We start from the raw sequence: 17,774 nt of genomic DNA, 5'->3' as shown, positions 1-17,774 counted from the left end.
TTTTGTGGCCTTCAATTGAGAGGTTAGTTTTGATAGAGCACGTTATAAAATTAAAAGGGAAAAATAAATAAAATTTAAACATTTAATTATATATAATGTAAGGAGTGTAATTCCAAATTTTCTAAAAACTATTCAAATTTGAGCATTTTTTTGGAAATAGTAAATCTAATATGTACATCTAATAACAACATGATTCATCACCTTTTCAAGCTCTGCAGTCAATTTTTTGAAATTTGATTGAAATAAATGTAGGAAAAATTACATTTCATTAGTGAATATCTGAGTTTCTCTGGAAACAGGCTGATAAATTTTAAATTTTGTCCAATCAACATGAATGCATTGAGAAATTTGGATTGATTTTCTGGTAGAATCTGGAACAATTCAACCATGTATAAATGGATCATGTAATCATCATGAAATGTTAGTGTTAGAGTTCAAAAGAAACAGAATGAGTGGAAATCAAACACAATCTGAATAATTTTAAACGTATACAATCTTTAAGTTTGTATTTTGAATTCTACATATATGATTGTGTAATTCGTTCTTTCAAATTTTCGGATTCAGGCATGTTTTGATAAAATTCATTCCCAAAAACGTCAATTAACAATTAAATTTAGTGTATTTTAAGGGTGCCCTATAGACGATAAACCACCCTCAGAAAAGCACTTTTAAGGCTATTATATTGAGAACTAGAATCTGGATAATCCATTCATTCGAGTTCTAATAAGGTTAATTTTGTGATGTTTACATTATCGTTATAGGGCACCCTTAAATATATATACGTATTATATTTTATAAATTATATTAAATTCGCAAAATTTTAAGTTTTAAACAAAAATAAAAATTGTTCAAAATATGAAATTATGCATAGGATATTAAAATTTACATGTTAGCAATTTTTTGAATTGCTTTCAATTTTCCTATTGAAATTTTTAAGATTTTTTTCTGAAATAATAAGCAAGAATATCAACCTAAATAATATTAAATTCCATGCGTTAATTTCCCCTCAAAAGTCATTGACCGCCTCTCAATCTAGATTTTGTGAGTACTTTATATATAGGGTTTAAGTGGGGAACTTTGATATTTTTTTCAACACCATAGTAGTTTCACTTTTTGCATATGAACTCTATATTGATTCTAGCTAGAAACTAGAGAAATTAAAAATTTTCAATTTTTGGCCCATTAAAAGTACCTTTTTGAAAATAAAAAATATTATTATTAATTGTATGTGATGCTTGACATATATTCATAAAATCAAGTGATTTGGAGTGATTGGCAAAAAAATCTTGTCTTTTGTTCTATTTATATGAATATAACTGTATTTAACTTGGATTCAATATGAAAATGTTTTCGTTACAGTACTACTAAGCAGAATTGTCATTCTTGAGCAATATAAAAAAATAAATACATATTTTTCAGAATTTCATATGAAGCTTTTAGCTGTTCTGATCACTATTAATTGGTATCTGATCGGATTTGCTCTAATTACAAAAAGAATAATCATTCAATGCTATGCTAATAAAAAGAAAAAAATGTCCCAGGCCAGAATCGAACTGGCCTCTGATCCGTGTCAAGGATCTATTCTAACCAATATACTACTGGGACTTTACATATTTGGTTATTTATTTTTTCTTTTTGTAAATTAAAATAATGTTCATATCATAAAAATTGAAATTGGAAGTATATTGATAAATTCAAATTCGTCACTATTACTATAGAACTGTAATTTCGAAATATTGAGTGTAAATTAATCAAAAATTAAAACATTTAATAAAACAAAAGGAAATAATTCAGAATCTATCTTGTGTCATAATTGTACTCTTCTTTGTATTCCAAAGAGCCGAATCTAATTTATTCAATTCGTTTTTCATAATCTTTTTCTGTTCATCCGCAAAAATTATTTGTTCTTTTAGCATTCTCGATTGTTCCTCACATTTATATAGATCTTGTTGTAGAGAAGCGAGCTTCTGTTGTGCTACTTGTATTTCATCACATAATAATCTTGTTCTATCTTGGGAAGAACTTATTTCTCCTTTAAGCATCTCTATTGTAGATTGCGACTCATTCATTTTCATTCCGTATGATTCGTCCGAATGTCTTGATTCTCGTTGAAGACGATTTATTGAATCAACAATTTGAGAAATTTGGGAATCTGTAATTTCTTCTGTTGATTGGCTTTCAAGAAGTGCATGATCTATATCATTCTGATGCTTTTGACGTAAGTCATCAAGGACTGCTTTCAGTTGAACAATTTGATTATCATGACTCATTGAAGATGCTTCCATTTCTTTAAGACTAGATTCTATTTGGGATCTAACTGTAAGTAAGTCACGTTTTCTGGATTCTTTGACCTCGCTAAGTTCGAGTTCAAGTTGTTGAATTTTAACTCGTAATTCACCGCATTCTGTTTGTATATCACGAAGTTCTGATTCAAATTCTGTTTCTTTATTTGCTAAATCTGCTTCGTATTCGGCTTGTAATCTTTCTAGTTCGTATCTTTTTGCTTCAACTTCTGCTTCTCGAATTGCAGAGACTGTATCTACTTGGGTTTTTGTCCATTTCTTCATATTCTTTTGACTTTTGAGTATTCCAAGTTGAAATCTCTTGGCTTCAGCATTTTGAGTTTTAATTAATTGTTCAACATCGTTAATATCAGTTCTTTCTTGATCAATGCCTCCAATCATATCGCCTGTTGCACTATCCATTTCAGAAAATCCAGATGCTGTGTCTAATGACGAAGAAGAAGACATTGAATTCCGAAAAAAAATGCTATATAAACGGTATTAGATTGTGATTCAAGCTTAATTGCATATATCATAATTGATTTTATTATAATTGTTTGGTTTTCTTATTCAATTATGTTGGATTTATTGCAATTTTATATATTTCAAGAATGAATTAAATCGAAGCTCATTTTACAGGACTGGTTGAGTTATTCCAAAGCAATACACTTCAATTAGGGAAAAATATTATGTCATATTTATTATTCATATTTTAAGTATCTGAATAGTACAAAAGGACATTCTCTCATGTTAGATAGCAAATCATTCAATAATGTATATTTTTTGGGATAAATGAAGAGAAGTTCTTCCTAAGGCTTCACGTTCATGCATTCAATTTTGAGAGGGCACATATCTTTTTGCATATGAAATTTGTGAGTATCATGAGCAGAGCTTCTATTTCACTTTTAATTGTTGCTAAAAATTCAAAGTCGATTAACAAGTGAATAATTCCTTAATTTGGCTTACTTACCAATGTATTTCAGGTAATCACTTGCTAGAACTTGCATTAATGCTATAATATTAGTAAAATTTTGTGAATTGGATGTATTAGTGTTATTTTTCCTATGTTAATGTTAAAATGTAAATGACTATTCAATTACTCATGTATCTGATCTCAATAACATAAATTGGATATTTCCAAATTATTGAGTGATAATATATCTCATTTCAAGTGTATTCTTCTATATATGAAGCACAAATACCTAACACTATTCATACTAAGCTGTGGAGCTTTCATTTTGATGGACAATACTTTAGAATGAATCAAAATAACAAAAAAAATTAAAAACGAGAATTAACGATAACGATAAATTTTTTTTTATACAAAATATAAAAAATATGCATCCCCCAACTCTAGAGGAATTACTTCATGATAATTTAATTGATGTTGATCAATTTAAAGCAAATCCATCATCAGTTAAAACTCTTGAGTGTTTTCACTATGATCTCCCCGTTCATCCCGATTTTTCACCATTTACTGGTCTAATTGAGCTTCGTGTGATTGAGCAAGATGTTGTTGACCTCGAATGGCTTAAAGATTGCAAGAATCTACAGACATTAATAGTCTATCACACTACTTTGAAGGATATTTCCGGAATTCAATACTCAGTTTATATAAAACAGTTGATATTAGAAGGTAATAAGATCACAGATTTCCCAGACATATCAAAACTAACCGATATTGTTGAATTAAGTGTTGCAGAAAACCCAATAAAAGAAATAAAAGAATTTCCTAAGAACGATTCCTTACAAATTCTCAATCTTTCGAGTACAGGCATTTCGTACCTATCGGATTCAATTGCAAATTTACCAAATATTCGAAAATTACAGCTTGCGAATAATAATTTACATGATTATTCATTATTCAAGACTCTTTCACAACTACCGAAGCTACAGGAGCTATATCTCTATGATCCAATCTACGACGAGAATCCAATTTGTTCATTTCCAAATTATGACGTTCTTCCTGTTGCTCTTCTTCCAAATTTAACAATTTTAGATACATATAAGATCAACGATAAAATGAGAGAAAAATCTCAAAGCAGAAGAAAGAATGCAGAATTATATTATTTATTTGAAGCTTCTTCCAACATGTCATTGGTTTACGATGAACTAGAAGAGTTCCACAGCAAGGCTAATGAGTATTTATCCTCTATCACTTACGAAAATCCAATAGACAGAGAATTATTTTCAGAAATTTACAACATCATTAAACATTTTGATGAAATTGGCATTTCACTTCAAGAATTCTACAGACAGGCATCAACCACGACCTTTCTAAGTGGCGGATGTACTACAATTGAGCAAATAGACACAGAAGACGAGAAATCTCGAGATTTAGAGGACACAATCTTAAGCAAATGTACGACCAAAGACAACTTTACACTCTACGGTGTCTGGAAAGTCACTCATACAGCTTCTTTGTCCGAAATTGAAAAAGATGAACTTGTCGAACCCTCCAAATTCGAAATTGTTACACCGGAATCGCTGAATGAGTCCATTAAATGGCTTTCCGACTGGAATCACATTCAAAATTCGTTGGAAGTCACTTCAAATTTGACAATTAACAAACAATCAACGGTTATCTTCTGCCATCCACGCCAGAAGAGCCAAACCCTTGTTCCTCAGTATATAGCGTTCTTCTGCGAATCGTTTGAATACGCAGCAAGAGAAATTGAAAGAATTTGTTCTCAAATCAAAGAAAACCATATTCCTATGGAGCCAATAATTAACGATGAGTCGCTTATGCTTGTTTCCAAACCATTTGAACTGAAAGAAACCCTTACTTCCGTTACATTAACAAATTGTGGAATTGAATCGTTATCTGTGTTTTCCGGACTTCAGAACCTTAAGTATCTTTCAATTCCATTCAATAAAATCACAACTGTAAGGGATTTACCCGAAATTCCTCAGTTAGAAGTTTTGGATGTCTCATTTAACAGAATTTCAACGATACCCGACCTTTTCCCTGACAGTGACGCAGCCTCTGATGTCGTAAAACTCTTTATCTTCTTCGGAAACCCGATTTGCACACCTAGAACAATTTCATTATCGATGCAGTTCTTCAGGAACTCATCGCCAGTCATATCAGAGCCCAAGATACCACTGTATGTACCTATAGAAGCACCTAGCGATGTGTTTTTGACCTCTGTTTTCCCTTCTGGAATACAATTGGAACAAATCTCGAGTTTGGACTTCAGAAACCAATGCCTGGTTACACTGGCGCCACTTTCTGAACTCCCTGCTCTCAAGATTTTGTACGCTTCCGATAATATGTTGACAAATATTGATTTTTCATCGAAAACTCTTACTTTCGGGGACTTTTCTCTCAATTCTATCAAAAACTTCCCTACAGAAGAGAATTTCCCAGCTCTGGAGACTCTTCTTTTGAATGGTAACTCAATTACGAAATTATCTCGTATCGAAAACCTTTTGGCGCTATTCATATCCGATAACAATGTTGAAGAATTGATATCAGACGAGTTATTCCCTAATTTGGTCTCTCTTTGCTGTAATGGAAACCCATTATTGAAAAATTACAACGAAAACAGAATCATTTTCTCATTGCCAAAGCTGAAGATGCTCAATGGTACAAGAATAACTCCTGCACTCGCAACAAAAGCTAAGAATATGTACACAGGAGTCTTATTCGCTGAATCGAACACTTCCCTATTCAAAACAGGTTCCACGACGATTATTTTATCAGAAAAAGGTTTGAAAGATGTAAACTCTCTAAAAAGTGACACCCTGATTGACCTAGATCTCAGCAAAAACAACATTTCTACGATCACCTGGGAGAGCACGAGTCTTCCTCGCTTGCAGAAACTCAATCTCTCCAATAATGCTATGTTGTTATTCGATTTCGTTCAATTCCTTCCAAGATTGAGGTACATTGACCTTTCTTTCAACAAGATAACCGATGATATATTCTCCTGTTTGCAGAATACGCCATTCCAGAGCTTACAAACCCTTATTGTCGCTAATAATTCCATAAAATCTGTCGATTCTTTCTCCCAGAAGCATTTTCCGAACTTAGAAACACTTAGTTTGTCTCATAATTACATCAATAAGATTGGTGCCGGTGCTTTTGCCCATCCAAAACTAACAACTATTGATTTATCTTATAATTCCTTGAAGAAACTGGATAATATTGCTTCACCACAGATCCTTGCACTCGATGTATCTCATAATAGAATTCCTACTGTCGAAGAAGTTGAAAAACTCAGAATTTGCTCGCAATTAGTTCAATTCGCCTTCAACGACAACAATTTGACCCAAAGAATATCTCCTCGTATCAGAATACTTTCTATACTGAGATCCGTCAAGGAATTGGACGGAAAACAAGTCACAGAATCAGATTTGAACCAAGTCAGAATAATTATCGAACAAATGACTGGCGGACCCATCATTTCTGCTCGTTCTCCGAAAGCAGCCGCTGCACCAGTACAAACGCAGGCTCTTCCTCCTTTGCAGGGCGGAATGAAGAAGAAAACTCTCAGATATCCAAGACAGTAATTAATATTTTTCTTTTTTTATTTATAAAATGTTTGTTTTACTTTCTAATTGTTTGTAGTTTTTAGATTTAAAAAAAAATCTTTGAAAATCTCTATAAATCGAACTTATCTCTTCTCCATTGTATGTTTTTAGTTGATACAATGCATTAAGGATATCTATCAATTCATTCAATTGAATTGGAAGAATCTTGTGCTTGGACATTTTGATTTTGTTTTTCGGAGGAATGATTATTATTTTTGTCTGGAAAAGTGACAAAATTATCATTTTCGTTTGACGAAAATGATAATTTTTTATTTTCAGGGTCTTGCTAAAAAGATAAATTTATGAGATTGCAATGCAATGATACCTACTTGAATTGCAATGCATTTATTAGGAAATTTTGTGAAAATTGAATAGATTGAGTTTATGATTTTGACTTGGGTGGTTATGAATAATGAAAAAAATAATCGTCTTTCGACGAATAATGAAAATAATCGTCAAAATCACGACGATAGAGCTTAAAATGCGGCAAAATCAATTATAGAGTTAAATTTTTTGCAATGTTCCTTTAGGGACAATTAAAGTATTGGATGGGTAATTCATTCATGTAGCCAAAGTACTATCTTGTGTTTTTTTGTTATATTAAATAAAAGATTTAATAAGATATACTAGTATTTGGACATAAATAAGTAATGTGCAAGATAATTTCATATGTAAATAATATGTTTATAACTGTGTTATTGTGTGAAAACGTATCAACAATACCAATTGATTTGTTACAAAATTAAACAGCGTGTTTTTTGTGCCAATCTATATTTTTTGTTCTTGATAGCAATAGAAACTATCAATTTCAATGTGAATTTGTTATAATGTCATGAAATACAAAAATTTGAGATCAAATGAATAAAATATCTATTTTTAAAGGGGCAATTATCATTTACATGATGTATAATATGATTTATTGATATTTATGTGCCATATTTACATAAGATTAAAAATTTGTAATAAATTTCATAGTAATTCATTAAAATATTATTACTATTAGCATTTACAAATGATATAATAAGTAATGGTTTCATTAAATATAGAAAAAAAAACATTTAATCAGAAAATTTAAATATTGAGAAATGAACAAATAAAATGTATGTGTAATATGTTTCTTTCTTGTAAAGGTTCTATTTACCATATAAATGCTGAATTCTAAAGCTAATTGAGTTAATATTTCAACAATTTATCCGAATATAGATAATATAAAAGTATATTTCATCAATTCAATAAGAAATTTGATAAAAAAGAACTATTTTGGTCTGAATTGACATTCAAATTGGTAGTAATTTGAAATACTCCTAAAATTGTGCAGAATATCTGATTAATTCATTGGATAATACAGTTACTTATCTATTTCTCATTAGTTTGGGTAGTTATTATCTCTTAAATACTATTTTTATCAAATTTTATTTCGAAATTTAATCATTCTCAAATTAATTTCAGTAGTACCTATAATAGCATTAAAAAATAATTCTAATTACCGTTCTATAAAATTCCAAAATAAATCCAAAAATTCGATTTTGAAGAATTTTTTCTTGATTTTTTAATTCATATTTTATTTTTTGAAAAAATTTTGGAAAATTATCATTGCCATTTTGATTTTGGAACACATAGAATTCTCTTTTTATGCCGATTTATCATTGATTCTCTTATTTTTAGATAAAAAGAAAATATTAAGCTTTAATCACCACACATTTATGAAAATAGCAAATATCACTGATAGATTTTGCTTTTATATCATCAATAAATACTGATTCTATTCATATTTATCCATTATATCTCGTTTCAGATTTCTAACGTATTCATCGATTTCCAAAGACGGGGATATATGCATTAAATATTAATGCAATGCAAAATATATTCAATACCCAGTCTTGGTTAATCGATTGTAATACATATGTCTGACTTAGAAACGATTTTTTTTAAATTAAGCATACTAACTCTTAAATCATCCGCCACCTAATTACAAACTTAATGAAATTCGAATGCTTCACTTAAAATACAACTATTACGATAATTTATATAATATATTTTCGAAAATTGAATTTTTAACGAAATTATTTATACCAAAATGCTTAAAACTCAGATATACAAGCATAACTCGCATGTGAAGGCTTTTTCTCAAATCGTATATTTGAATTAAAATTATTCTAAATCTCAAGCAATTTAATACTCGGATTATACTATAGAAGCATTTCCACAAGAACTTGCTTTAAAAACTTTGACTTTCACAAATTTTGATTATAAATTTAGTCGAAAACATACTTATGTCAATGACATATGTCATTACCATGGGGAAGAAATATCCTTTTTATACTTTCTTAACTTTTTATGAATAAAAATTTTATATATATTTTTGATTTCATTATCCAACCTTTTTTTCATATCAGCATATTTATCTTTCATATGTGGTTTAAGGTTATGATGCTTACATTCTATTTACACTTCTTCTTGATGAAATTTATTTGAAAAAAAGACATATCACTATATTATTGAGTTTTATGATATAGAAATATAACAAGTAGAATGAGTTTTGTAAGATTCCAAACAATAATCAATCTATCACATATATCTCATAATTATTATTTTATATAAGAAATACATCTATGAACAAACTTAATAAATACCTCATTCTAGACGAGTTCTGATCTGAGGATATATTCATTCCTTGTAAAAACCAATATTTGACTTTGCTAAAAAAATTGACTAGAAATTCACAAAAAATGAAACAATTTGAAGTTTGGGCTAGAATGATAGCATGCACAAGGAGCTATTAAATAAAGTTGTGTATGGGTGGATTGCGCTTAAATTAATAGAAATAGAGTTATAGTTCAATAATTCGTATACTAGACGAATTTTGAATTTTTGAATAGTAAGGTCGCCAAAAAAAAGTGCGGAAATTAAAAACCGCAGTTTGAGTACTTTCTGAGGGTCTGTTTGTCAGAAAGTATACATTTGTAAACTTTCTGACACTAAAATTTTTTTAGTCCTTTCAAAGTTTTTGACAATGTCAAAAAGTATACATCGGGGCTCTCAATTTTCCTCTCAAACGGCGGTTTTTTTAAAAACGCTCATTTTTTCATCGACCTTATATGAAATAACAATATATAACTTTCATTCCTAAAATAAGAACGATTGTATAATGAGTTATTTTCTAGCTCGAATTCATTAGAGTTACTTAAAAAATTTATTGTTCAATATGTTATAAAGATTTATGTTATAATTTGAATTATTCATTCATTTGTTATTTTTAGATTTAGAATTCTTTTGAAATGGAATAAATAGTTTTAATATATCTTTGTTATTGCAGTCATTCGCATAATCAAGAGCAGTATCCCCGTCATGATCTTTGATTCTTGGATTAGCACCATGCGAAAGAAGTAATGAAATGATTTCTTTGTTCCCTGATTCGGTTGTATAATGAAGAGATGTTTTACCTTCTCTGTCTTTAGTATTAACATTCACACCGTGTGTAATCATTTCATCGATTAATGGTTTATTATTATGTTCAACTGCATATAGAAGTGGGAATTTCCCTTCTTTATCTCGAATGTTGACATCTGCACCTTCTTTTATAAGAAGTGTTGAAATTTCTGTATCATTATGTTCAAGCGCATAATGAAGAGCTGTTTTTCCGTATTTGTCTTTCGCGTTGAGATCTACACCATGTGAAATAAGAGCTTCAATACAGTCTTTGTGTCTCTCTTTCTGCTTGATTAAAAGATGAAGAGCTGTCCTACCTTCCGAATTTTTGATGTTGACATCAGCGCCATGTGAAATGAGTAAAGCAACGATTTCCTTGTTATTTTTAATTGATGCATAATGAAGAGGAGTTTCCTTGTTGACATTTTCTTGGATGTTAAGTTCTGCACCATGCGTTATAAGTAAATTTGCAATTATTATATTATTATCATCAACTGCATAATGAAGAGCAGTAACTTTGTCGTTACTTGTTGCGTTGAGATCTGCACCATGCGAAATAAGTAGCTCTGCAATTTTTTCTCTATTGTGGTTAGAGCAATATTGAAGAACTGTTTTTCCATCCCAATCTCTAATATTGAGATCTGCTCCATTTTTGATTAGAAGTTCTGCAATATCTAATCTATTGTTGTGTGCTGCCAATAGTAGAGCAGAAACCCCTGATATATCTTTTACATTCAAATCAGCGCCATTTGAAATCAGCAGTTCAGCAAATTCTTTATTAGCTTTGTCAGTTGCTATTTGAAGAGGTTTTTCGCCTTGATCATTTTAAGTATTGACATCTACACCATTTGAAATTAGAATCTCTACTAATTCTTTGTTACAGTTCTGGATTGCAATACCTAAATTTGTTTCAAATCCATAATTTTTCGTAGGATCTGCACCATATAAAATAAGTAGTTTAGCAACTTCAGTACAATTATTACTTATTGATTCATAAAGCGCGCGATTGCCTCCACTTCCTTTAACTTTGACGCCGTGTGAAAGTAAAAGTTTTACTATCTCTATATTATTGTATCGTGCTGATCTTGCAAGCGCCGAATCACCATTTCTATCTTTTAGATCTGCTCCATGTGAAATTAAAAGCTCGACAATTTCTTTACAGTTTAAATCAATAGCTAAGGATAGAATAGTGTTGAATCCGTTATAAAGTATATTAGTATCTGCACCAAAAGATAGAAGAAGTTCTGTCATTTGTTTATTTTTATTGATTATTGAGTAATAAAGAGCAGGCTGTAAAAATACTGGTGAATTAATTTCTGCACCATTTTTCAGAAGTAATTCTGCAATTTGATTGCTATCTCCTGCAGCTGCATAATCTAGAGCTGATTTATGAAATCTGTCTCTTGCATTAATATTAATATGATTTAATTCTCGTGAATCTAATAAAAATTGAGTTATATCGTTGCATGCATACATTGATGAATAATGAAGAAGTGTTTTATTATCAGAATCTGTTTTTGTGAAATTGATGTTGCCTGATTTAATGATATCGATAGTTTCTGGAAATGCTAAACACCATGGAACAATAGAATTAGGATCTTTTCCATACATAAGAAACAGAGCTTTCAAGTTTTGGGAATAAAAAATAGTCTCAAAATCAACTTTATCAAATTCAACAAGATCCTGATTCAGAATGTATTCAAAAAATTTGTTGTTGTGTGAACCAATAGCACAATTGAAACAATCACGATCAATTTGAAATGACTTCATGCATTCATTGATGATGTCTGTATTTCCACCGATAATAGCATTCCGGAGACATCTTGATGTGATTTTGAAACCTGAATTTGTAAGAAGAAAATTGAAAATGTTGACAGATCCAAAATAAGCACAATTCTCAAGAATAGAATTTCTGCGGAGGATGGCAGAATATTTCATTCTGAGACGTTCAACACTGTGGTTAATTGCATACTCCTTGAATTTATCAATTTGATCAAACATAATGAAATAGCCAATCTCGTCTTCTTTTGGGAATGAATTATCAATTTCCTGTGTAATTATATGTAAATATTTTTCCATAGATCTGAGTAGTTTCTGACTTAAAAGTGATTGAGAAATTGGATAATTTTCATTTATTAGGTTAAAAAGTTTGATATAAAGCATAAGCGAACCATAGTTATATTTAACTGCATACATAAGGCTCGAAAAGAATGTGATCCGACTAATACGATATTTATTGAAAAAATTGGTAACTAATTGATAAAATTCATCCACTGAATCACTTAATTTTATGTTGAAAAGCTTATCGTATACCTCAAAATAGTCATCATATCTCTTTAGCAAATCTTGGTTCATGAGAAAATTTAATAAAAAAAATAAAATAAAAAAATGATCATTCTCTGTGCAAGCTTGCCACATTATTCGATTAAGTTTACACCTTGGTTTCCCTTATTCAATTTAGTTCAGCATTTTCAAATTAAAATGTTTGTTATTAACAATCGAGTGCAAAGCATTAATATTGTTGCAACCATTGAAAACGAGCTCGGATTACGATTGTACAGCGAAATTGTTCATATGGAAATAAGAATCTAATGATTCTTTTTGTTCACATATGTTGAATAATATTTTGATATCTGTAATCTAAAAATATTGTTTGCAACGATTCTTTTGATTCAAATTAGAATTTGAAAATTTATATTTTATACTCACAGGTAACATGCGTGCATGAAGAGTATACATATTACCTTTAGCTTAACAAAGATATGTTTATGCGTAATATGAAGTCTTTTTAATATAAGTGAATAATAATTCAAATTCGTATTCAAATCATTATAGTATATATCTAACATTTAACTATTTATCATGAATATTAAGAATATTCAATGTAATTTGTTACTCTTGAAGAAATTCGTCACATTTGAAATTTATTTCTTTGAGAACTTTGATTTGGTCAATAGTTGGTGGATTCTTCTTGAAAAACTGTATTATTTGAGGATTTTTCTTCTCGTCTTTAACAGTTGAATTCTTCCCATGACCAGGATAAATCACTGTGTCATCTGGAAGTGTAAGGATCTTTGAAATGATAGAATTAACTAATTGTTTTTTATTTCCACCATAATGGTTCGTGGATCCTATCAAGCCTGCAAAAACTGTATCGCCAACAACAACCCACTTTCCTTCTGGGTAGTAATACGAGATGGATCCCGGAGTATGTCCTGGTGTTTCGATGATATGGAGTCTATCACCTCCAATATCGATAGTTTTTAGGTGGTCAATGAAATTAAATCTGGATTTGACTGGTTTTAATGTAGTGGATCGTTTAAGAAAAGTTGAATAATTGTATTCTGGTACGATTACTAAATCTTCTTCTTTCGAACTAAGAGATAGTTTGCATTTTTTGTTGTATTTGAGGATATGCTCAACAGCGTATATATGATCACAGTGTCCATGTGTCAAAGCGAGTTGAAATTCTTGTTTTGGGCAAAATAATTTGACCCATCTCATCATATCATCTCCATGATCAGCAGCATCGAGCAGTAAACATGCTTTAGAGTTATAAGCTAGATAGCAGTTTGTTCGTAAATTACCAAATGGCCGCTTTGCAATGTTTAAAAAGCTTCTTTTGAATGGTTGAAGCATGGACAAAATAAATTTACTCTCAATTTTTCCAAAAAAATTTTGATTTTGAAAAAATAAAAACAATTTTCAAAGAAAACTTTTTGATTTTTAGGAAAATGGAAAAAATTTGGAAAAACTCTTTTCGTGATTTCAAATACATAATAGGCACTTGTATATTTTTCAATGTAAAAACTATGATTTATCATCAAATCAAAATTATTCCTGATATTTAAGGATTTTTTTATAATTCCTCATTACACTCAAGAATTGTGAATGTTAAGATTTTTGTGAAGTATACATGGTCGATGGAATCTTTGTAAATAAATAATATTAAATCATTACAGATACAAAATAAATTAATTCAAAAAAATTGACAGAAAAATCAAATCATTCAATTTATAAAAGCTCAGAAATATTAATATTTATATGACATCATCAAGCTGAATAATATTAAAACTGTAGAAAATCTTTTAGTAGGTCAATCATTTTCACAAAAATTTTGATGATAAAAGTATGGATTATTGATATGTATTGATATTTTAATGAAATTTCAATAATAAAAATTTTTGGGGATCACTAATTTTTTTTATAAATTTTTTACAATGGAAAACGGAAACTCGAACCCAAGACTTGATAGGTTACTTAAGAAGCTTCAAGCAGCAGAGAGCTTACCAAAGGATACACGCATTAAGATGGATGTTAGTGATTTAAATTGGCTTTGTAATGAGGCCATTAAAGTTTTCAAGAGTGAACCAGTACTTTTGTCTCTTAAATCACCAATCACTGTATGCGGCGATATCCATGGTCAGTTCTATGATTTGCTCAAGTTCATGAAGATGGGTGGTCAGCCTCCAACAACGAATTATCTATTTTTAGGTGATTATGTTGACCGTGGCAAAAATTCAGTCGAAGTATTTACATACTTATTATGTCTCAAAATCAAATATCCTAATAACTTTTGGATTTTAAGAGGAAATCACGAAACTCGCGATATCTCAAGGTTATATGGATTTTTCGCCGAATGTTCACAAAATTACAGCCCCGACTTATGGTCAAAGTTCACAGACGTGTTTGATTACATACCTCTTGCAGCAGTTATCAGCGATAGAATTTTCTGCGTTCACGGAGGTCTTTCACCAGAACTCCAAGATCTTTCACAGATATCGAAGCTCCAGAGGCCAATACGTATTCCAGACCAAGGATTACTTGCTGATCTAGTTTGGGCTGATCCAAGTAATGAACACCTCGGCTGGAGGCCATCTGAGAGAGGAATATCATACTCTTTCGGCTCAGATATCGCAGAGAAGTTCTTATCAAAGAATGACTTCGATTTAATCTGCAGAGCTCATCAAGTTGTCGACAGAGGTTATGAATTCCCATTTACTCCGAAACAATCCGTACTTACAGTCTTCTCAGCGCCTGATTACTGCGAGGAATTCATGAACCGCGGTGCAATGCTCAAAGTTGACCAAGATTTACGCTGCACATTCGAATTTGTCGACCCACCAAAGAAGAAGAACGGCGCAGTTAGAAGACCACTTACTGCTTATATGCGCTACTAATCAAATTTATTTGTATTTTATTTATTTTCTCTTATCCATTTAAAATAATATATTACTATTCTAAATATTACAGTTATTTTGTAAAAATGAGTTAAATTTTATTCAAATTTAATTTGAATATGCAGCTTTAAGAGCTCTCTGAGCTTCTTGAAGTATGCTTTGTACTTCATCCTGAACGGATGTTGCAGATTCGTGTACTTTGTCTAACCAAACCTCAGCTTGGTTTAAGATTAAGTATCCTTTTCCTTGTGCTGTTTGTTAGAATTAAAACTTTACATGAAACAGCTCTCTCTACGTCTGTTTTAAACATTTCGATATGATTTTTAAATCCTGATTGTTAGAAAACTAAAAACATACTTTGGATTTTTTCATCCCAAGCATCAAATGCAGTCTGAACTTGATTAGAGAGTTCATCTATATCAATATCTTCTTCAGCATGCTCAGCATTCGGATTATCGATTTCAGCTGGAGCAGTATTTTCGTTTTCCATTTATAATGTAAACCATTCAAATAAAATCACATCATTGAAAAAGTGACAAACATCACTTTGAAGAGAAATTTTTTTATGGCTTGGCCATGAAATAACCGTTTTGACATTTTTCATTTGGCTTTATAAGCTATTTGATCCAGGATAGTATGTATTAATTAATGCGGCTCTGAAGACCATTCCTCTCGTCAGATATCAACATGTTGATACTTTTGAGATATCTGAGCCGCTTTTTTTTAAAATAATTTACTAACACACAGTATTTATAGATTTAGTCTTATCCAAACTCTTAAAGCTCTACTTACCAGTTAGCCAGGCATAATCTTCCATGGGATTTGCTTTACATTTAACAAGTTATTAAAAACTTCATATCTTCTCTGACATAAAAGCTATTTCCTTTAATATTTTTACTCCTCCTACAGTCCTTCTAATATCCTTTACTATCTTTACTTATAATCAAAATAAAATTTTTATATTTTTTAATTTGGTTTCTGTTTGAATGAGTTCTTGGTCTTTATAATTTTTTATGCATAGTTCATTGGTTTTTAATATTATGGTTCTTGTATATTTTAAAAAACGATTTTATCACTTATGAAGTCGCTGATTTGAAGACAGAAATATACCATCTGTAACGCATATTTTGATATTTACTAATGCAAAAAGCATATTTCTTCATTTTTGTAAAAGTTTATTTTTGTTTCCGCAAATTTGAAATTTTTCAGTCAGAATTCAAAATCATTCGGAAATATTTTTGAATGGCGAATTCATATGAGCAAGATCTCATTCAATCGATTCAAAAGGGAAATCTAGAAAGAGTTAAGTCGTTGTGGATCGGCAAAAATGACATAAATCGACCATTTCTTAAAAATGAAGAAATTCCTGTCGTAAATAAATCAAATACCTATCCATTTCCTTACATCAAACATCCTACAATTGTAATATATACCATTCTATGTGAACAACCAGACATTTTACTTTATTTATTACAAAATAAAAAACCAGATCTTTCTATTTACGTAAATGGATGGGCTGCAATCCACTATGCAGCATGCACAAAAGACTATGAATGTATGAAAATTCTATTAAAATTCCAAAATATCCAAGAAAACATAGATTTTCCAGTAATAGAACCAATAAAGGTCAATGAAGGTCATCCAACTACAGCATTACACATAGCTACTACCAATAGGCGCCATGCACAAGTGATATTATTAACACAGCCTTTACCTCAAATTGAATACGATGGTAACTTCACAAAGATCCCTGATGGATCAGAAATATTTACATACAAACCAGCAAATGTACTACAGAAGTCAGCATTTGGCAACTATCCCATTCATATTGCTGTCAGGCAAAATGATTGGGATTTATGTCAAATCCTTCTTTCCATTTCGGACGATTTATCACTCAAAAACGATAAAGGTCAGACTCCGATTGATATTGCTGTACAATTCAAGAAGCACGAAATAAAACAGAAATTAGAAACAAATTTGAACATTCAAATCGACGAAATCAGGTCGAAATACATCATTTCTACAAGAAAGAAGACTTTTGTTCAGCAAGAAGACTCGATTTCCACTCAAGAAACAGAAGAAAACTTCGAACAATTGGAATCACTCCAAAAAACAATTGGAAACATGAACCAAACAATCCACACAATGAGCTATAAAGTTGCTGAGCTAGAACAGAAGACACAAATGCCAAAGAACAAGTCTGTGATCAAATCTTTTGATTTCAAACCATGTTGCAACTGTGGATCATTGGAAACAAACCAATGCAGCAAATGTGGATCATTTTACTGCAAAGAGTGCTTCAATTCAGCATCACATTCATGCAACAACTCATAAATAATACTGTTTG

The 17,774-nt window shown here is 30.6% G+C and overlaps 8 protein-coding genes and 1 non-coding gene across 9 annotated transcripts, besides 2 other annotated features; 3 read left to right on the top strand and 6 right to left on the bottom strand.

Moving 5' to 3' along the window:
• Nucleotides 1-627: 627 nt before the first annotated feature.
• Nucleotides 628-662: a terminal%2Cinverted (terminal inverted repeat of Kolobok-5_TV transposon ID:TVAGG3_0290840).
• Nucleotides 628-767: a mobile genetic element.
• Nucleotides 768-1,533: 766 nt separating this feature from the next.
• TVAGG3_0290820 lies at nt 1,534-1,605 on the bottom strand. Its single transcript has one exon. It is a non-coding gene; the product is annotated as a tRNA-Val (tRNA).
• Nucleotides 1,606-1,790: 185 nt separating this feature from the next.
• TVAGG3_0290810 (uncharacterized protein) lies at nt 1,791-2,750 on the bottom strand (the record flags this gene model as incomplete). Its single annotated transcript, XM_001580285.1, has 1 exon — nt 1,791-2,750. The coding sequence occupies one exon, from the start codon at nt 2,748-2,750 to the stop codon at nt 1,791-1,793; it is 960 nt and encodes a 319-aa protein (XP_001580335.1).
• An 869-nt stretch (nt 2,751-3,619) lies between these two features.
• On the top strand, nt 3,620-7,016 carry TVAGG3_0290800 (uncharacterized protein; the record flags this gene model as incomplete). Its single annotated transcript, XM_001580284.1, has 1 exon — nt 3,621-6,797. One exon carries the CDS (start codon nt 3,621-3,623, stop codon nt 6,795-6,797), a length of 3,177 nt encoding a protein of 1,058 aa, XP_001580334.1.
• A 3,045-nt stretch (nt 7,017-10,061) lies between these two features.
• On the bottom strand, nt 10,062-10,304 carry TVAGG3_0290790 (fatty-acyl-CoA binding; the record flags this gene model as incomplete). The annotated part of the gene is made up of 1 exon (XM_001580283.1): nt 10,062-10,304. One exon carries the CDS (start codon nt 10,302-10,304, stop codon nt 10,062-10,064), a length of 243 nt encoding a protein of 80 aa, XP_001580333.1.
• A 768-nt stretch (nt 10,305-11,072) lies between these two features.
• On the bottom strand, nt 11,073-12,602 carry TVAGG3_0290780 (temperature-gated cation channel protein; the record flags this gene model as incomplete). The annotated part of the gene is made up of 1 exon (XM_001580282.1): nt 11,073-12,602. The coding sequence occupies one exon, from the start codon at nt 12,600-12,602 to the stop codon at nt 11,073-11,075; it is 1,530 nt and encodes a 509-aa protein (XP_001580332.1).
• Nucleotides 12,603-13,139: 537 nt separating this feature from the next.
• Nucleotides 13,140-13,886, bottom strand: TVAGG3_0290770 (hydroxyacylglutathione hydrolase protein; the record flags this gene model as incomplete). Its single annotated transcript, XM_001580281.1, has 1 exon — nt 13,140-13,886. The coding sequence occupies one exon, from the start codon at nt 13,884-13,886 to the stop codon at nt 13,140-13,142; it is 747 nt and encodes a 248-aa protein (XP_001580331.1).
• Nucleotides 13,887-14,462: 576 nt separating this feature from the next.
• On the top strand, nt 14,463-15,488 carry TVAGG3_0290760 (protein phosphatase 2A family, catalytic domain family; the record flags this gene model as incomplete). The annotated part of the gene is made up of 1 exon (XM_001580280.2): nt 14,468-15,427. One exon carries the CDS (start codon nt 14,468-14,470, stop codon nt 15,425-15,427), a length of 960 nt encoding a protein of 319 aa, XP_001580330.1.
• A 276-nt stretch (nt 15,489-15,764) lies between these two features.
• Nucleotides 15,765-15,917, bottom strand: TVAGG3_0290750 (uncharacterized protein; the record flags this gene model as incomplete). Its single annotated transcript, XM_001580279.1, has 1 exon — nt 15,765-15,917. One exon carries the CDS (start codon nt 15,915-15,917, stop codon nt 15,765-15,767), a length of 153 nt encoding a protein of 50 aa, XP_001580329.1.
• A 744-nt stretch (nt 15,918-16,661) lies between these two features.
• TVAGG3_0290740 (Ankyrin repeat family) lies at nt 16,662-17,774 on the top strand (the record flags this gene model as incomplete). Its single annotated transcript, XM_001580278.1, has 1 exon — nt 16,670-17,761. One exon carries the CDS (start codon nt 16,670-16,672, stop codon nt 17,759-17,761), a length of 1,092 nt encoding a protein of 363 aa, XP_001580328.1.

Source organism: Trichomonas vaginalis, chromosome V, assembly GCF_026262505.1.
Source record: "Trichomonas vaginalis G3 chromosome V, whole genome shotgun sequence".
NCBI lineage: Eukaryota > Parabasalia > Trichomonadida > Trichomonadidae > Trichomonas > Trichomonas vaginalis.
Note: the sequence above shows the minus strand (reverse complement) of the source record. Positions and strands in the feature narration are given on the sequence as shown.